The sequence below is a fragment of the Acanthochromis polyacanthus genome, chromosome 16, assembly GCF_021347895.1.
Source record: "Acanthochromis polyacanthus isolate Apoly-LR-REF ecotype Palm Island chromosome 16, KAUST_Apoly_ChrSc, whole genome shotgun sequence".
Classification (NCBI taxonomy): Eukaryota; Metazoa; Chordata; class Actinopteri; family Pomacentridae; genus Acanthochromis; species Acanthochromis polyacanthus.
The window spans coordinates 20,374,416-20,395,398 of record NC_067128.1 but is presented as its reverse complement, the minus strand read 5'-3'; the positions used below and the strand labels follow the sequence as shown (position 1 = coordinate 20,395,398).

The 20,983-nt window shown below is 39.6% G+C and overlaps 1 protein-coding gene across 2 annotated transcripts in view; it reads left to right on the top strand.

Moving 5' to 3' along the window:
* The window catches only part of slc24a4b (solute carrier family 24 member 4b), a 42,154-nt gene extending 21,424 nt beyond the window's left edge, over positions 1–20,730 (top strand). The window contains exons 4-17 of one of the 2 annotated variants that reach the window (XM_022217448.2): positions 1,997–2,071; positions 2,176–2,260; positions 2,368–2,471; positions 3,163–3,237; positions 3,337–3,362; positions 3,909–3,962; positions 6,667–6,758; positions 10,889–11,058; positions 11,285–11,420; positions 12,661–12,827; positions 13,828–13,942; positions 14,641–14,753; positions 14,918–14,983; positions 17,407–20,730. In XM_022217448.2, the coding sequence (XP_022073140.1) occupies positions 1,997–2,071; positions 2,176–2,260; positions 2,368–2,471; positions 3,163–3,237; positions 3,337–3,362; positions 3,909–3,962; positions 6,667–6,758; positions 10,889–11,058; positions 11,285–11,420; positions 12,661–12,827; positions 13,828–13,942; positions 14,641–14,753; positions 14,918–14,983; positions 17,407–17,553 (1,425 nt within the window). In that variant the 3' untranslated portion in view covers positions 17,554–20,730. Of the gene's footprint in view, positions 1–1,996; positions 2,072–2,175; positions 2,261–2,367; positions 2,472–3,162; positions 3,238–3,336; positions 3,363–3,908; positions 3,963–6,666; positions 6,759–10,888; positions 11,059–11,278; positions 11,421–12,660; positions 12,828–13,827; positions 13,943–14,640; positions 14,754–14,917; positions 14,984–17,406 lie in introns of both variants that reach the window. The other variant, XM_022217447.2, reaches the window with a different exon arrangement.
* Positions 20,731–20,983: the final 253 nt, after the last annotated feature.

The window sequence follows — 20,983 nt, the reverse complement described above, 5'->3', positions numbered from 1 at the left end:
AAATAGAATGTGGCTCAAGCATATCTTTTTCTTTTGCTGTTGTATGTAGTCACATGATGACGCATCCTTCCTAATTATGTGTCTGGTTTCAATGCCTGTTCCTAACTTAGGTACGGGAATAAGAAAACAAATCAGTGCACACAGTATGATGCAGTACATGACATCTGCAAATAAAAAGAATACAACAAAATCTAAACCAAAGCAAAATTCTACTCTTTAAATGCAGCAATTAATAAGCCAAAATTTAAATCTGATACTTTTATTTTAATTGATCATCAAGATTTGTAAAAAAGCTTCTTATGATTGGTAATTGCAAGTGCAGTATTTCTTAAAGATGGCATGCCTCTCAGTGCTGCTGGTGGGATTTGAAGTTCAGAGGGTTCAATTGTTTCCATTTTCTAGGGTTTGTAATATAGGAAACAAAAAATACTGACTGCCTCAATAGAATGTGACACAACCTATTAAGGACAAAAAGTAATCTGATGTTACTGTGTTTAGATCAGTCGCTTGATCTTTGAAGGTGCTGAATGCACTTTGTAACAACTGGAAACACTACAAAAAGACAATTATTTACTTTTACAGCTCTGTGTGTCATAAAACAGTTTGTTACCGGAGATCTTCTACTCGAGAGTGTGTGTAGTAAGCTTTATCAAAATGCTAACAGTGTTTTTAGTCCCAGTTCACAAGAATGAGGCTGAAAGCTTTTAATGGGTTCAATCTTCTTCTCCATATTAGAAACTATTTTTGTCTACTTTGTCATTTTAAGCTCCACTGACTTGACATAAAGACATAAGCCACCTGTGACTTTCAAAGCTTATTCAGTATTGTTTATTTGAATGCATCTGTAAATGAGCACTTAATGTTAGAATTAGTCAGCTTTAAAAAGTCCCCCCCCCCCCCCCCCCCAAAAAAAAAAAAAAAAAAAAAAAACCTGTCCAGGGTAGTCTGTTCTTTTAAATGTTGTCACTTTAGATGTGTTGGGTCACAACACTGCATTCAGCTTATAATACACTTAACATGTGGCAGGCTGGGCCGCACGGTGGATGGTGGTTAGTGCTTTCACCTTGGTTTGCATCCTGGTCTTCCTGTGATCTTTCTGCATGAAGTTTCCATGTTCTCCCTGTGCATGCGTGGGATTTCTCCGGGTACTCCGGCTTCCTCCCACAGTCCAAAAACATGCTGAGGTTAACTGGTGATCCTAAATTGTCCATAGGTTTGAATGTGAGTGTGACGGTTTGTCTGTAGCCCTGTGATAACTGGTGACCTGTCCAGGGTGTGCTCTGCCTTCACCCTAACTCAGCTGGGATAGACTATAGCCCCTCCATGACCCTAATGAGGATTAAGCAGTGTATAGATGGATGGATGTGGCAGGCTCTCACTGGCAGTTGCAGCTCTGACCCTCGCTGTGTACGTTTCCTGGACAAGTTTTCAGATGTGATAAATGAGTTTTAAACTGAGATTTGCATTTCAGTCCAGTAAACTGCACCTATAGCTCTTCAACTGTCTCTAGCTTTACGTTCCACTTTGAAATGTAACTTAATATTAGCCTGACTTTACTGCTGGGAAGAGAAAGTATGTGAGAGGCCTGTTCATGCTGCAGTCATTCACTGCCCCCTGTGGATAGCATAGAGCAGAGCATGCCTGCCAGAGTTGCTGGGCCCCGATGTTGTCACACCTGATCTATAATTTATAGATTTTGCTTCAGCTGCTGAAATAGGCTGCTAGGTATCCTTTATGTTTTTAACATCGTAAAGGAAAATAACTCATAGCTGAGCTCACAGTTGAATTTAATGCATTTTTACCTTTATTTGGATGCTCTGAGATTACCCATACTTTAGCGGGAGAAGGTTTCCCTCAACCCTGGCTCTATGAATTCAGCTAATTTCTGCTGATTTGGGGTGTATCTGTACAAGCACACATACTCTTGTATCCTTATATCTGTCTTCTCCTTGTCACACATGCACTCTTCAAATAACTCTTCTGATTCTGTCTATAGACGCTCTACATGTTCCTGGCGCTTGCCATAACATGTGATGAATACTTTGTTACATCGCTGGAGAAGGTCTGTGAGGTACAGAGGAGTTGTCGTCTTTTATCTTTTCAGGTCACGTTCTTGCAAGTTTGGTTTGTCTGTGTAAACCAAGCATCTTTTTAAAAATTTTTTTCCCCCTGCAGAAACTAGATCTGAGTGAAGATGTTGCAGGAGCTACCTTCATGGCAGCTGGCAGTTCTGCACCAGAGCTTTTTGCATCTATCATTGGTACACACACACACAGATGCACGCACACACAGTAGGTGTATACACTAAGACGTACCCAGATGGCTGGTGTCACCACTGATTCTGACTGGCTGCCTCCTTGTGTGCAGGTGTCTTCATCACCCACGGTGATGTGGGGGTGGGGACCATCGTCGGCTCAGCAGTCTTCAACATCCTATGCATCATTGGTGTCTGTGGCATCTTTGCAGGACAGGTGTGTGTGTGTGTGTCTGTGTGTCGTACTGCTACAGCTGCATCATCCTGCTACACATGTGCTGCTCTATAAATAAATATGAAGTTTTTTGCTGAGGGGAAACAAAGCCATCTGCTTTAGTTGGTTTTCTCAGAACTGGTTTTAGTGGAAATGGAAAACTAAACTCTGGAGGATCAAAAATCTGTGATTGTTGTCCAAGCTCTTACAGTGCAGTCTATTTACATTACTGTTCAAAAGTTTAGGGTCACTTAGAAATGTCCTTATTTTTGAAAGAAAAATTTTTTTTTTTTTAAATGAAGATAACATGAATTTAATCAAACACAATCTAGACATTGTTAATGTGATAAATAACTATTCAAGCTGGAAATTTTAAATGTAATCTCTACATAGGAGTACAGAGGAACATTTCCAGCAACCATCACTCCTGTGTTCTAATGCTACATTGTGTTAGCTGATGGTGTTGAAAGGCTAACTGATGATTAGAAAACCCTTGTGCATTTGTTAGCACATGAAATAAAGTGAGTTTTCATGGTAAACATGAAATTGTCTGGGTGACCCCAAACCTTTGAATGGTAGTGTGTATTTTAATGCTTTTGATAATATATATATTAACCAAAAAATGCTAGTTTCAAATTGTAAGCAGATACAATCAAAGTAAATCTCAAAGATGACTTTTCCTGTGAATTTTTAGGTGGTGATGCTGACCTGGTGGGCTGTTTTCAGGGACTCCTTCTACTACATCCTGTCTGTTGTGGCTTTGATTGCAGTAAGTTCCTGAATGCATTCATTGATGATCCCGACTGTGAAGTTCTTCTTTGAAAGTGTTTTTCGTAATCTAAAAGTTATGTTTTCCTTATTTTTTCAGTTCATCTATGACGAGAAGATAGTTTGGTAAGTTACTCTTTTAGTTTCTTGTAGTTGTGTGCATGTTTTGCTTATATTAATGCCGACAGGAAACACAAATATCTTCGTTTTATGACTGGAGAGAAGAATCATGAGCAACAAATGCAGAACCAGTAGGCCGTGTTGGCTGTCAGCAAATGCTAATTGGATATTATTGTAGTTGGCATTATTCAACACTACTGTGCTACAGTTGCAAATAATTTCCAGTTATCTCCCAACTGTAACTCTTGGCTGTTTTGCTCATGGTCACTTCACAACAAAAGTAAAATGCAAGCTTAAAGTTTGAAACTAGGAAAGTTGTTCCCACTTAGGTTAGTGTCAAGTACTGCTGGTTTCTGCTTTGGAGATGTAATTTGATTTTTAAATTCCCAAGCCATCTTCTGATAATGCTCTTGTATCACATTTCTAGCAGGCAGATAAAGCCGGCGTTCTACAAGCATTCCACATGTACAGACCTCATAGAATCTCAAATTCACAAAGCGTTGTACTTCATTGTCCTTCTGTCCCTCATTCTGTATGTTTCTTTTTCATCAGGTGGGAGAGTTTGGTGCTGGTAGTCATGTATGCTGGATACATCCTCGTCATGAAGTGAGTCTACTTGTTCTTAGAATATAATAATGAAATGTTAATGCATTCTGCTTTACACTCTGATGCACCATCACTTATGAGCTGGTGAGCAGAACCAGCTGAGAACAGTGGGTCTTCAGCAGGAGAGGAGGATCCAGTCCAGTGAATTCAGAAGCTGGAAAATACGTTTACATGCGCATGTTACCACAAAATGCAGTTTAAATTTGACACATGGAAAATGCATTTTACTTTTTCCTCATTTGAAGGTTGGTAAATTGTCTGACGTTCTACTGGTTTACTTTCAAACAACAATTAACTCCAAATCTACAGAAGGATGAGTGGATTTTTCTTTAAGTCACTCTGCTATGCTAGTCTGGTTGGGCCTTGTAACAGTCAAGGTGTTCAGACATGCCTCATTTAAATCTGCGATCTACTCATCATATTTCCACAAGTTTAGCAGTCACCCCATATCACTGAAATCAGCTCTCACTCTATTTGAAATTCTTCATAAAGTCTGAACAGTCGACATGTTAGAAAGCTTAATTCACTGCTCATGAAAAGCATAAACCTACCTCTGCATCGAGGGCCCAATTTTTGTTTTCAGTGTATCATCATACCGAAGCACAATCCTGACTAACAGCACATTCTGTTAGTAGAACACACTTTAATCCATCTGTAATTTCATCTTCAGATATGATTAGGAATGTGAAAAGCTGCAGTGTTTTGCTGTTTTTTTTTTCTTCTTTTTTTTTTTTTTAAAGTTTTGAAAGAACTGGGAAAAAAATATTCCAAACTTCTTGTTTACTGCCTTTCTACTGCAGAGCTATCTGTCCATTTTCAGCATAAACCGACTCCATCAGGCCATGTTTGTGACTTTACAGTCCAATTTGAATACCAACCACATTGCCCCGTGCTGCTGTCTCTGTCCAGCTGGTAATCTGTGTTACACTCAGCAGCAGCCTGCTCTCTCCCTGCCATAAGAGTTTAATCTTTCTCCCTCTGCAGTGGCTAAGAGCACAGGCTTAAACGGATCACTCCTCTCCTTTCTCATTTGGAGGAAAGAAGTGCTTACTGTAGGATATGCTGTCATATGTCTCCCTTCTCCAAAAATATCCACTGACCATTTTGGGCGGTTCCAGTCAAAATGGAGTAGAGTGGGTTTTATATAGCACTATCAGTGCTCTGAGGTGACCCGTGATATTTTTTTTCTCTCGGCAAATGGCACGCAAACTGCCACGTAACAGCAGAGGGAAAATCTGACAAATGCCAAAATGATGATTTAAAAAAAAATCTATGAAAGTATTTTGAATGTTAAAACATTAGTTATTTTAAAATGTGCTTGATGAAGTATACTACTATGTATTAAAAATAGAACTAATGACTTTTCCAGAGTGTACCAATTGTGACAAATGCAGTATTCACAACATCATGTCTTGGGTTATCTCTTCTCCAACTTCAGGCATCACAGTGGAAATAAGTCGGTGACTTTATTCTTCCTTAATATATTACAAATGCTAGCAGTATAATGTTTTTTCTCATTATGTTAACTCATAGTGGCATTAGCTGAATAACTTTACAAGCTCATCTTTGATACGATATAATAACACTTTATTATTCCTAAAAAGCTGAAAGCTGGCTAAAGTCAGTAATTTCTAAACAATGCAGTGAGGCTGCTTTGCAGTAGCTCACACCATGGATGACTATTATAATGCACTGTCTGGTGTAAGTTTAATCAAGCTTTTATTGGACACTCATTGAAGGTTAAAGGAAAAGTCATATTTAACTCATTTTTCAGTCCCTTTTATTTTTGTTCAGCCGTCTACAAAATGCGTCATACTTTGTAATATGCTTTATATTCTAAACTGAAATAGTAGCACTGAATCCTGTCTTTCAGGGTGTAATCAAACATTTTTTGGCTTTAATGCTGGTGTCTGAAAATATCGAGAGGATAGTGTAGCTCCTGTAATGCTGTGTACCGCTGCATACATTATGTTCAAAGGCAGCACCAGGGTTTTCAGTGTTTGCGATCCATTTTTATGTAATGACACCAAATAGTCTCATAGCAGGCCTGTGTGGCTGATGAAAGCCTTGTGGCTGCCTGCTCTGAACATTTTGGACTTTCTCTTCACTTTCTACTCTAATGTGAAGCAGCATATTAACCCATTTTTGTACATTGTAGAATGATGTGGTTTTGGGTTTTTTTTCGAAACTGGGCTGCTATAAATGCAAATTCTATAGAAGAAATTAAATTAAACGGGTTATTTTGGCTAATTAATGCATAGTTTATTCCAAACATGCCTTTTCTTTAAGGCTGGTAAGAAACCTTGACACTTAATCCATCCATCTCCTATCCTGCTATACCTCATCCCCACTCTCACCCCAACCGGTCAAGACAGATCGACGTCTTCCCTGAGCCTGGTTCTGTCGGAGGTTTTTCTTTTTTTTCTCTCTACGTTATAGATGGAATTATTTTGTTGGTTCCTGCCCTCCACTCCCAAGTCCTTGCTCATTTTTCAAAGGAAACTTTGGCTTGTTGTCTGTTCTTTGTTTAAAATTTGTAAGGTCCTTACCTCACTATATACAGTAATATGAAAAGACATATGCTGTGAATTGGCGCCACATAAACATAATTTAACTGAATGTCCTGTCTTGTTTGTTTTTTAGACTCTCAGCAGAACTATTTCTGTATCTCTAATTTAGGGATTATGTTCCATCTGTTTACTAGATTCAACTCCAGCATGCAGAGATTTTTCATGGGGAAGTCAAGCAAAAACGTGGCCAATGGTAACGCAGCGGCGAGCAGTGAGATGGAGGACGGTAATACTAGTTATGACTATGTTTGGGATGACGACCCGTCATCACCTTTACTCTCAACAGGTAAGGTTAATCAGACAGGCTGGCTACTCATCACTATGCGAGGAAATTAGAGAGCTGTTGGTTGGATGGGGGTCCTGGCCCATTATTTCCCTTTGATTATGTGGAAGATTGTGGGTGTGTCCTACTGTTAAAGATTCTGTGGCTTAAACCTTTGCTCCTTTCTGCTGAACGGTCTTGTACTGCTTCAACTTTTACCGTATACGTTTTTCAAAAGCAGTCATTCAAACCTTTGCTTCCCTGTTAACACTTACTTGTGGAGATCAATGCTCTCATACACTTCCTTTGAATGTAGCTGCTGAGCTTAGCATACAGACGGCCAGCAAGAGGAAATGGCTAATCAAGGACCTTTAAGGGATTTTGAAAATGGTAGCATGTACATTCATAAACAAAGGTTTCCATACACTTGTGCCTATCATGGAAGCTTTGAGCTTTCTGTGACTATTATAAGTCTTAAATATCTGTAGAGGAGTAATTAAAATACATGCATTTTTGTCACAAAAATTATTAGGAATTTTGGTTCTTTCATAGGTTTATTGCAAGTCTTCAAGAAATCTGATCAAATCTGCTGGGTCAAAAATATACACACAGCATTGCTAATATTTGGTTAAAGGTCCTTTACCTGTTCTCACCTTGAATATGTTTTTTTAGTAGCCATGCACAAGCCTCCGGTTGTACCTTTGACCATTTCTCAACGGAATTAGTACTTTTAAGGTAAATGTGCCAGCTTTCTGACACAGACTTGTTTGTTCATCACAGTCCACAGGTTTTTGATGGATATTAAATCAGGTCTTTGAGGAGGCCAGCCTGCTGTTGATGATTTTAGGTTTTTCTGAGGAATGTGGAGGTAGTCCTCCTCCTTCAGTATTCCATTTACTTTGTGTAAAACACCAGGTCCACTGACAGCAAAACAGCCCCAGAGCATCATACTATCATAACATACTGATGTAATTCTTGGTGTTCTTGGAGTTAAAGGCCTCATCTTCTCTCAACATATTTCTGGTCATTGTGGCCAAATAGCTACATTTTTATTCTTCTGACCACAGAACTTTCCTGATCTGTGATGAACTTCAGTCAAGTTGTAAGGTGCCGTTTTCAGAGGATCTTACACAGCAGCCTCTCAGCACATGGTAATGTAAAACACACCAACTGTAGACACTACGGCAGCTTTTAATTCATTCAGATCTGCTTTTTGGTTGTCTCTTGACCATCCTGACCAATTGTCTCTCAGCAGCAGGTGATGGCTTGTTTTCTTCATGATCATCAACAGTGGCATAACTGTATCATGCACTTTATACTTAAAATTGTTTGCATGATGATTTGGGGATCTGTAGCTGCTTTGAAAAGCTCCGAGTGACTTTGATGACTTGTCAGTCAATGATTCGCTTTTTTAGGTCTTTGCTGAACTCCTCAGACTTTAGCACTGTGGTGTTTATGGCTGAGTCAAATGAGTGTGTCAGATAGGCTCTATTTAAATTGACTTGGAGAAATCGCCAGCTTCAGTCGAACAGAATAGCCCAGAAGAACTTAACAGGCCATGCCTGTAAGAAGATTTAACACAACTTTCTATATCACCAGAATTCAAGTTGGTCTATGTATAATTTTGACAAAGCAGGTTTTGTCATATTTCCAGAAAACCGATAGAAAATCTATGAAGAATGTAATTGAATGATTGTTTTTATGTGACGACAACATACTTGATAAATGGGTTTCAATTATTCCATCACAGAAAATTCTGAGTTATGGTATTCTTTGGAAAGTCAAGACTGCTACGACATGCATAGTCTTTGCAAGTGTATGTAAACTTTTGTTCGTGTCCGTAGATAGCAGATGGGAAGAACAAACCTGCATGACATTCACAACTAGGAGTAGACTTTTGCCAGGAAACTACATCCAATGAGCCTGATTGTGAGAGTTGTCAGTCTTGTCGTCTTACTCTCAGCAAGAAATCAAATAAATACTTTATCTAAATGCCAAACTGTTCTTTTAAAATGGTCTGTAGAAGCACAAAGATCCAGAAAATGCCAATCCTTTGATCTCAGTGAATTGCCCTACCTAAAGAGACAGTTTCTCGGTTACATTTTTTTCTTCTTGTAATTATAAAAGGCTTGATTCTCCATTCATTGTCTAAACTTAAACCAGGTCCTTCTGTGATTGATAAGCAAATGAGCATACAAGGGACACAAAATGAAATGCTCTCTGTAAAATGGGAGCTGCATAATGAAGATGCCCTTTAGTCTTTTCAGTAATGCATTTTAGTATCATGGTACTTTATCGTCTCAACGTTAGTAAAAATGTCTGGAAAAATCTGTCCTTTTCTAAATAACATCTTTTGGCCACAGGTCTCCACTTCTTCCTCTCCCATCTTTGACCTTTCTAAAGCTTCTAATCAGTGGCATTTAACCCTTCAGAGGAATGAAATTCTTCCTACTTTGACTCAGTGTCGCCTGTCTGTTTAGCCTTACTAAACTTATTCTTGCTTATTGTCAACAGTGTTGTGCTGCTGTATGCCAATTCTTTCTGCTTGCATACTGCTTTTCTTCTGCCAGTCTCTGGGGCGTAGACCCACTCGCTCCTGAAGTGGTAATGAATTTCACAAGAGGAAATGTTTATGCCGGATCTGTTTACAAAGTTAATTTATGTGCATTGGTGCATGCATAATAAGTCAAATTAAGGCTAAGTCAGACTAATAAAGTGCACTGTAGAATTTATTTATTCTCTATACACCACATCTTACAGCTAATTGCAAGCAAATGTTGACTTATAGGATGCCAATAAAGCATTGTAAAATATATCTGAAACAATCTCACCATGTGTGCATCATGTCAGCCGCCTACATTAGTTTGAGGTCACCAGTTACATCTTCTGAGTCCCAGATTTCAAAATCAATCTTGGTTGGCCCAGAAATATTCACAACTAGTAGGCAAACTTCAAAGCTGCACCAGGCAATTTAGAAAAATCTAGAAAACCTTTTTGAAGTTCAGCACCAAGAAATCATGTCAGCTGTGCACAATATCCTCATTTTAACCAACCCAGCTGCAGTGTGGCGCCTTTTAAGAAAGGCATGAGGGTAGCAAGGCATCCAACACTGGGGAGTCATAGTGGCTGTACATTCCTCCTTTCCTCCACAAGCATTCTGTCTACCAAGTTAGTTGCTGGTAGAAACTGGAGTCCAGCAGAGGAGGGATCATTTGGGACTGTTAGTTTACTTTGAATTAAATTATGCTATTGTTGAAGTGGCCTAAATGTACACTGGAGTTTGTTTTTTTTAAATTACTGGTAGTGCTCTAGCGAAATGTTTTTATGGATGGGCTTCTGTTTTGTTTGTAGCATGTGGTGACTTAATACACATTGCTAACACAAAGGTTTTATACTATTCCAGAGATCTATAGGTGGTGATAAATACTGTAATGTGCCAGCAAGGATACTTGTGCTATATGTCGTTGCATGTAGCATAATCTTTATCCACATCGTTGCTATGCAGGGATAACTTACGCTGATCAAAGAAAAAAATATCCCTGAGTGTTGTCATGGTTGATCATCAAAAGGTGAAGGATAAAGCCATGTTCTTATTGAGCAATATCGCCAAGAGTCAATTCTCTGATGAGGCAAAGAGCAGCATGAAGGTGACATCAATTTCTATGTCACGTAGGAAAAGATGAGTGGAGAGAAAGGAAGAAGGGGATTTCTGAGCAGTGAAAAATTTTACTATATAGGAAATTCACACAAATGTTTAGGGGATGTTGTGTTCTTAGGTTTTGATTTGTGTGAGCACTGAACTGTCCACATCCAGTCCACGCTGAGATTTAGGTAGTGGAGTATGTTGTTGGCAGAAAAACGTTGCCTGGTGCAGCTTTAACTTTGGCACAGGGATAGAATAGCTCTTTAGCATTCATTAAGATTCCTTTTGACCTGAGAGACCGTAATGCTCAGACTACAAAATGACATAAGTGATACTTATGATACAGTCCATAGCTTAATGGCTAAAACTTAAATTACAGTGTGGTACTGTGAACTTTTAATTTTCACTGTGGGAATATAGGGATTGTAATTGATAATGAATTTTCCTTCAGTCAAGCCGAGCAAGGCTTACAGTCGTGGCTCAGTGGTGATGGTGGACGAAATCATGAACGCCAGCCCCTCAAAGTTCAGGTTTCCTGAGGCAGGCCTCCGCGTCATGGTCACCAGCCATTTTGGACCCAAGACCCGTCTGCGCATGGCCAGTCGCCTCATCATTACAGAGGTACAGAAGGCAGTTGTTGCTTCAGTAATGAGATTTCGGTGTCACTTTGTAGACTTTTTAAGCTTCGTGTTTCCAATCTTAATTTCTAGCAAGCGTTCGGAATGTGTTGCTTTGACTGCAGAAACAAAATCCATCAAAAATGTGGTAGCAGCAAATCAGCAGTCGAAGTAGCAGCGTGTCTGCTCATGTGCTCCTTGACTTAGTTTCTTTTTTCTGAAAGCGCCAGAAGTTGGTGCAAGCTGCCAATGGAGTGGAGACACAAGTGATTGACGGGAAGGTTGAAATCGAGAATGGAAACGTTCCAGAGGACAAACCCACTGAGGCAGAAGAAAACGACACTATCTCGCCATTTCATATTCCAAGTATGTGATTCATGTTTTCCCTTGATGGATGTTGTAATTTGGCATACATGGAGGGATGCTTTAGTTTCAATAAGATCTGATCTTGATATGCAAGTCATATTTCCAAATCCATCTTCCTGTACGTACTGATTTTCAGAACCTGGGATGATGTTATTGCTGAAAGGAGTTGGATGATTTTGCTCGATGTGCGTGAGATTCTCTTATCGCTTCAGTAGTTATTGATGTCCTCACTCAAATTAGTCAGTGGCTTGTTATAGACCAGCTAATGATCATCCACTTTGACAGCTCTGAGCGAGGCTGCCCTTTTATCAGTCAGAGGCTGCTGATGTGAAAAGACTCTAAATCTGATTAATGTGATTTTTTTTTTTTTTTTAACTTTGCAGAAAAATACAGCAGAACAAGATATATTGTGGTTATACAATGGTAAACTCCCCATGTTAAGAGCGTTGGTAGAGCGTCAGGCCTGTTCACGTCCTTTTATATTGCACAGGGGTACACCACAAAGAATTCAAGGATGAGGGCAAAACATAGATTAAAGACATTGGGCTCGCTTCAGATGACTCACACTTGCACAGATTCGATTGCCGATGATTGCACAATGCATGCTGGTTAGATTTGTCTGATGTTGTCAACTCGCTCTGATGTTAGGGTTTACGCAGTGATAAGCTCATGAGATCAAGGTGCCAGTGACGCAGTTATTCTCCACCGAATGTGTGGCTTCAGGACATGATCGGAAGCATCTGTCTGTCACCTGATCTAACAGCAGGTTCAACATGATAGGATTCGACAGAAATTTTATGCCTTGTGGGGGGGTTTAAATTTAATTCAGGTTTATCTGTCGGATGTCAGAGCAGTAATAAACTGCATGCAATATATAGTCCTAGTCTAGTGTGTGTTAGCGTTAGACTTCTGTACTATTCAACAAATATACTTGTGAAAGCTGTTAAATAAATTGATATATTTCACTATTTAAGTATGGAATGAAGGCTGCTGCAAATTGTCCAGCATTTGCTACCAACTTAACTCTCCCCGCTGCCACCTGGTACAGCTGCCGTTCATGAGGAATGAGGCTAATTTTAGCAAGCAAAAATTGTTTCAAAAATGTCATAATCAAAAGTAAAAATTCATTTGACGTTTGCTAGAATAAGCTGATCAGAAAATCACATTTGGTACTTACAACTGAACGACTGGGAGGGAAAAAAAAAAATCTGACTGCTGATCTCATGCATTTCCGCTGCAGGGGGTATTGGCAGCAAGGTGAAGTGGCTGTTATCGTGGCCTCTGCTTCTGTTGCTGTACTTAACTGTCCCAAACTGTGCCAAGCCTCGCTGGGAGAAATTCTTCATGCTCTCCTTCATCCTCTCTACTATCTGGATTGCTGTCTTCTCCTACCTCATGGTTTGGATGGTGAGTGTAGTTTCTGTATGTCAGAGATTCTGCCTTTCTACTTCATGCTTTTTTACGAGTAATGCTACTCTTCAGAGGACACTGATCCACATGTAACTTCAACTTCTCGTCGTATTTGATACGACCAGGACATAACAGGGTGAAGATCATGCAAAATTTTAAATAAAAAAAATTAAATAACAATAAAAGAGTTGTAAGGGTGCTGGAGCAGGTATGAGAGCTGCTCACCAGCACCAACTTTAAATCATGACTTTAAAAGAACAGCTCATACTCAAAAACCATCTAATGTGGCTGAATTAAAACTATTCTGCAGAGAAGAGCGATGTAAATCACAAGCTGTAACAAACATTTAGCTGCAGTTGTTGCTGCCAAGGGCTGGATCAAGCAGTTATTAGGTTTTAGGTGGGCAATTACATTTTAACAGGGATGATTTAAGTTTTCAAAAAAAAGAGGGTTTCTGTCACAACACTACATCTGTAATGAGAAACACATGAATGTGTGTCACATGAAGAGTGACATAATTTGCCCTGGAATAATGACATTTCTAAATATATCAAAATGGTCTTTTGGTCTTGGAAGAATATTTACAGTACAGATGAAGTTCATTTCTAGAATCTTAACTTTTCTTTAGAATCATATGACAGCTTTCAAGTCCCACTGAATAGAGATTAATTATAAGAAAGTAAAAGAAGGATGGATGATAATGTCGCAATGGCATTTGGGAAGCAGATTGCACATTCTTATTAGAATATTTCTTTACAGATCTAGCAAAGTGGTTGATTTAGCTAACATGGCTAGTTTAAGTTTACCCAGAATATTTAGCTGAAATCTTCTTTAATCGTATGCTAAAATATACAGCATGCCCCTAAAGGTTCATAATGTAATTTGTCACCGTCAAAATATTCTTCACTGAAAAAGAACTGAAATGCAATTAGAAATCAGAAGATTTAGCATGCTTTTTCATCATGCTATTCTGAGCTCTGACACTGCATTGTTTCAGGTGACTATAATTGGCTACACGCTGGGAATCCCAGATGTCATCATGGGCATCACTTTCCTGGCAGCAGGCACCAGTGTCCCAGACTGCATTGCTAGTCTCATTGTGGCTCGACAAGGTATACCTTTATCACGGGAATATTTTTACACTGGAATGTAGTGGATTTGTGATTCAGATGTGGATATTATGATTACATGCTGCACGTTTTCTGTCATTCGTTCACCAGGACATCCCCGTTTTATTCTTTAACTTTGACTGCCACTGGTAGTTGGTTGTGTAAGTCATCCATGTTGACATACGCTGCTATTATAGATTGTAGGGTTGTAGTCTGAGAGGAAATTTCTATAACTGTCTTTTTTTTTTTTTTTTTTTTTTAGTTGAGAAGAACATAGAGAAATGTATTGAGTTATCAACTTATGCAGTGCAAACTATTTGCATGCAAATGGCGTTAACATTACCTGCAGATGGAGACCATTATAAGCATACGGATTCAAGTCAGAAAAATGCACTTGTCCACTTTATTCGCTTTTACAAATATAAAGCAGTGTAAACTTAAAGATGTGCCGGTTGTCTCCTCTGTTCGTGAAAAATAAAGTGTGCAAGCAGGGTTGTACGAACCACAGAATAGTGCAGAGCCCTTTATATTTATTAGCATGCAGGCCTGTGTCACTGCTATCCCAGATGAAAAGGGTTGGGGTCTTTGTGAAATATCAGAAGGTACAGAATAGCAAAATATTTTGAAATAAAGTGGTTCATTTGAGCAGAGGAATGATTTAATATATCCCCTACTAACTTTATTTGAACATTTTGTTGCAGGTTTGGGAGACATGGCGGTGTCCAATACAATTGGCAGTAATGTGTTTGATATTCTAGTGGGGCTTGGAGTCCCCTGGGCGATACAGACAATGTGCGTCAGCTATGGATCAGAGGTGAGACAAGTTCATTTTGCAAGAACCCAGACCTCCATGTGTTTGGATAATTGAGTATATGAGTGTATGGATCAACACAATCCAACTATGTCTCATCTCTGAGATTGACTAATGAGATGTTAGAGCTCCGGATTAGTTCTTGATCTTATATTCTTGTGTTTCAGGTGATGATCAACAGTCGGGGGCTGGTATACTCAGTGGTGCTTCTGCTGGGCTCTGTGGCTCTAACGGTGAGTCTGTATTAACAATAGCTGATGATGTTTATACTACACCGATGCCAGATAACCTACCTTACTGCTGTAACGCAACATAAATGTTGAAAGTAAAAACCCATAAATTTTGTGCACGATGCAGCATCCCTGTTTGACTAGTCTAATCACTGCTACGGAATAGAGACTGAACCAGGTTATATTTGGTCTCTTGTTTCATTCACTTAGACTCAAATGTGTGACACTAAAATCATCACACGCTATTCTTTATTAGAGTTCAGATTTCTAGTCTAAACACGTTCTTCACAATGTGATGTCAAATAAACATGGGTCCCCACACATATTCCCTTCACAATATATGGTCCTCACAAAATATGTGGCTTTTTTGAGGTAGTTTTTTTTCTTCTGTTTTTCAAAACAATTCTATTCAGGAATATCAGTCTGTTACATGTTTATTGCTGTGTTTTGCTCATCTGTACTCACACATTATCCTATGTGTCCATGTCTTTTCCCACTTAGCAACTCAGTAGTGACCTATTTTCTACTTTTCTTCACGTTCAATTGGGTGACAAATTAAAGGAAAAACCAACATAGTGTCTTAAGATGTCGAGCCATTATGTGCTACCAGAAGAGCTTCAATGCTGCTTGGCGTTGTTTCTTAAAGTCTCTGGAATTCTGCTGAAAGGAGTTTTTTCAACAGATATCCCTTCATTTGGTGTGTTGGTGGTGGTAGAGAGCACTGTCTATCCCAGCTGACTTAGGGTGAAGGCAGGGGACATCCTGGACAAGTCACCATTCTGTCACAAGGCTACATATAGAGACGGTCACATTCACACCTGGGGACATTTTAGAAACACCAGTTAACCTCAGTATGTGTTTTTTTTTTTTTTTTTTTTTTTTGCAATTTAAATAATGAATGTTTTTGCACATCAATTACCATATAGTTATAGCTTGTTTTTACTGAGAAAATATCCCATTTTCACACCAAGAAAATATGATGATCAAATTCTAAAATAATTAAATCCAATGTTTGATTAGGCTCTTCCTTTTAAGCCTTTTTGTTTGTTTTAATCTTAATGTTTATGGCATATAGCTCATTAAAATCAAAATCTCCAAATTTTAGTCTTTCATTTTGAATTTGATTAAATTACTATTCAAATTGTATAAAGAGAGTAAATCTTTTGGTTTAGTTCAGTGCATGCCACCACAACCATGGGAAAGACTGTTGACTTTAAACATGTCTAGTGGATGATCATTGACACTCCCAACAAGGAGGGAGGCCACAGAAGGTCATTACTGGAAAGACTGGCTGTTGGCAGAGTGCTGTATTGAAGCACATTATGGAAAAGTTGACTGGAAGGAAAAGTGTGGTAGGAAATGGTGCACATGATGGCTGCAACCTTGAGGTGTTTGTCAAGAGAAGCCCTTTCAAGAACTTTGAACAGTTTCACAAGCAGTGAACTGAGGCTGTTAAGAGCCAACAAGTCCAGACTTCTTCAGGGAAGAAGCTACAACTGTTATATTCCTAATGGCAGGACACTCCTGAACTCAGAGACAGTGTCAGAGGCATCTTACAGAAAAAGGGCTGTTATTCAGTGGTCAAAAGTCTTATTTTCAAGTGAAGACACATTTTACATTCAATTTGGAAATCAAGGTCCTAGACTTTAAGGTAGAGTGGAGAGACACAGAACCAAGGTATTCAAGTCCAGTGTTAAGTTTCCACAGTCAGATTTTTTTATTCCATGCCATCTGCTAATGTTGCTCCACTGTGTTTTATCAAGGCCAGAGTCAACACAGCATCCACTAGGAGATTTTAGAGCACTTCATGCTTCCATCTGCTGACAAGCTTTATGGAGATGCTGATTTCCTTTTCCAGCAGGAATTAACAGCTTCCTACAGAGCCAAAACCACAACTAAATGGTTTGCTGACCATAATATTACCGTGCCTGATTGGCCTGCCAACTCACCTGACCTGAACCCCATGTGGGATCTTGTCAAGAGGAAGATGAGAAACACCCAAACAAAAGTACAGATGCGCTAAAGTCTATTATCAAAATAACATGGGCTTCAGTAACACCTCAGCAGTGTCACAGGCTGATCACCTCAATGCCATGCTGTGGTGGCAGCATTTGTGGTAAAGGAACCACAAATGTACTTTTCAACAGCCAGACATTTCTGTATTGTAAATCTCTTTAAAAAAAAAAAAAAGATATTTGAAAATATTCTAATAATTACAAAAACTATATTTCTGATTTTCATGTGCTGTCGGCCATAATCATCAAAATCCTAAGTAGAAAAGCTTAAAATAGTCCACTTTAAAAGAGTATATACAATACCACTCTCTTAAATAACTGATGGAAAATGTTAGACTTTTTCCACAATGTTCAAAATGTTTTGAGATGCACTAGCGCAGTGACAAGCCTTTCTGCTATTTCTGTGTACAGGTGCTAGGGATCCACCTGAACAAGTGGCGGCTGGATGTGAAGCTTGGCGTGTACGTCCTCGTCCTGTATGCAGTTTTCCTTTGCTTCTCCATCATGATAGAATACAACGTCTTCACTTTTGTCAACCTGCCCATGTGCATGGATTAGTAGAGCACAGCAGCATGCCTCGAATACCAAAACCTCAATGCTCCCATGGCAACCCTTCATTTTTTTTTTTCTTCAATAATACTGGACCTAACTGCGGACTGTTTTTCTCCTCCTTTCCGCTCAATTCTTTATCCTTTCATTCCAAATATGAATCCAATTTCTTTGCGAGGCAGTACGCTATAAGTGTGGACTCCATTCCATGTCTCTGATTTGTCCTCTGGCGACACAGTGCTGGTCCTTAATGCCCGTTGTTTTGGGCATTGCCTATTACTGCAGTAAAGTCATTAGTTCCTCTTTGCACCTGTTAACTTTCTACCCATCTAGCATGCCTTTAAATGTTGGGGACCTCCAGAATCAGAAGTGCCCCTGTTGATTGTTGGTGTATTTTTACTGTTCACATTATAGATTTCCACACACATTTTTGAAAGGCTTTCCACAAATCAAACCAGAGACTGTCAAGAGAAAATATCCTACCAAAAACTCTTATTCTCATCAAAGCTCTCTCATAGATAAACCCTCAAACTCATTCTTGAAATATTCACCAAGTTACCCCAGTTCCCAAAGAAACAAGAACACTCCTTTTTTTTGTACCCCCCCTTCTGTAAGAGGGTCTTGTCCTTGGCAGCTCTCCTCCTCTTGCTTGGACCTGACTCCCCTGGCATGGCCTTTGGCAATCGGGGGCAGATACTGTTAGCGCTTCATTTCAGTCAACCTGTGCAACTCCTGACCCTCATCTGTATCATCAACTCTGCTTTGTTTTCTTTAAAAAAAAGACCTTTTTCAGGACACTTGGTGTCAAGATGTATCACAGTCAACATCAGTTGGCTGTGAGAGTGTTATGCATATGCAGCACTGCACAATGTAAATTTGTAAACACTTTTTTTTGTATTTATTTTTTCAAAACAAGGTTTTGTCTAGTATGAAACATGGAGTAGAACTTATTGCAAATATCAGACATTGCTTGTTTTTCACTGAAACAAAATTGCACATGAAATGCTTTTCTTGCTTTGTGCTGTAAGGAGATTTGACTGCTGAGAGGGGTATGTGGCTGGTGATGGGGATTCCACTCCAGTAATTTTTTCATTCAGCAAAAGGTCATTCCATTTATCCCTCTGCACAAGTTCACAAAAAACTGGCTCCACATCTGTGGGATGCATCTAATCTTTGTCATCATCAGGTGATTTGTTCTCAGTTTGAGACAGCAGCATCATGAAGGTCGTTGTTCAAAAAAAATGCAAAGAAACCAGACGGTTTTCAACTTTGACTGCTTTAACACTCTCTGGCCAGTAGGGGCTACTGCAGCTCCCCAAGCCGGGGCAGGGTGACCACACAGCCGTCGGTTATCAGGGAAACTCGAAGATGGACAACTCCAAGAGGTGGGGAGGGTGATGGTCTCTTGATCTTGAGTTACATGTAGATATTGCACTTTAACAGCCGTCCTCTCATTCTGAATCAACTAGTGCTTCCTCCTGTGCGTGTGTATTTTCAGTGTATATGTGTCTGTGTGACTGTATGTGCGTGCAAGAGAACATTGTGTGCGTTTGTACGTGCTCAGTGCGGGCCCACACTACGATTCTCACACTGGGCTCTGGACTCTCAGACTGAAACATGAGCACACCCGCCTCTGTCTGCAGTGCATGCTGGGATTTTAAATGCAGCTCCTCCACAGCACAGCAAAAGCTGTGGGCTACTGGGCGTCCCAATGAATAGCGCCCCCACCCACTTTACAAAAATCGGCAGCTACGAGCTACACTGCAATCCAGACATTTTGACATCATGCAAAAATGCCTGTAAGGAGTCCACAAAACGTGTTGCAGAGACTAAAAACTAATGTGTGGAGAGTGTTTTAATCGTTGAAAATATTCCTGTGCCACACCGCTGGCAGCAGGCACTTGTATATGCAATCTCAATGTAAAGAATTTGTGACAGAAGGCCCCTGCAAGGTTGCCATATAAAGACAGGGGATCCTGTGGAGATGTGATGTCAGTTTGTCTAGTAGTACTTGATGTGTGAGCTCACAGGTGTGTGTTTGTGACAAGCTGAGAAACTGGGCGCAAAGGGTGGACGTTTTTCTGGAGCAGAGGCTTTGAGGGATGTCTGATTTCTCCTCCTACACACACACTCCTGTTTTATTGCTTTCCACTTTTGCCAAGGGCATTAACTCTTCACCACCTGAGCTAAAGGAGCAGAGGTGCAGCATGGAAGGCAGGGTGGATGATGGCTTTCCTCAGCTGCCCTTGGGACTTTTCCCCCCAAAAGTCCTGGGTGACAACGGACTTTCTAAATAGTCAGACCCCCTTAGAGCAGCTTAAACTCCATCCAATAAACAGTGATTTAAGGCTGTGCTTATTGGATAGAGCTGACCACACAGGGCCCAGAGACAACTTCAAACACCCTCTGAGACCTCTGTATGACACCCATCCTCCAACTCAACATTTTTCAGTGGGACTTTTGTACATACATGGCCTAAATTTTTTGCCTTCTGTGAAGAAGGCGTGTCTGTACTGTACTTGAGTTGATTCAAAATGTGCAGTGTTAAGGTTCTTGTGTGTAATTGTGTGGTCATGTCGCGGTTGCCAGGCTGAAGGGGTAACACCACAACAGGGGTTAAACACTGCTCCTCTTTTGGCACACAAGAGGAAGCGTGCAGCGTCCGTTCTCACCAATTGTCTGACTCGCATCTTTGTGACCAAGTCACTTTTTTTGAAAGAGGAAAAAAAAAAAAAAAACAGTCAGATGCCATACTTGTCGTAGCTCTGCATCAATCCAGATTGTATGAGAATCCTGTGTTCAAAACAAGCGCACACACTTTAGAGCAAACGCACAGAAATGGCAGTTTAACCCGAGAGGACTGGTGGGTATTTCTTTACTGAATGCGACCTGATGCACTGTGAGCTCAATGTGACGTGGGAGTTGTTTGTCAAGAATAATAAATGATGAAAAAAAAATATATTTAATGTAAAGTTAATTACTATAAAACATTACTGAGGACATCTGTATAACTTATATGAATGTATTGTCTTGCTATACTGGACATATCCAACCAATGCATTTTACTGTAAAGCAATAATGTGAAGAAAAAAAAATAAAATGGCAAAATAATTCCTGTACATTTGTCTCAGAAGTTCTTGGATTGTTTGTGAAATACATGAATAAATGAAGCCATTTGTACATGTATCTTTTGCTTGTGCTGTTTGTTTCCTGCAGTAAGGGCTTGTGCGGTTTGAAATGATTAAAAAGGGCATAGTGCCAACTATTTTACATAAACTAGGTGCTAGAAAGTAATTTAAGAATGATACCAAAGTAGATTTTTGAAGTAATCATGTCACCCAGTGCTGCTTTTGCAAATCATTTTGGAGCTTCTCTTACTACATTTTAGGCCGAAAGAGGAACCGATGTTTCCGAAAACCTCCCAAAATTGAAAATTGAT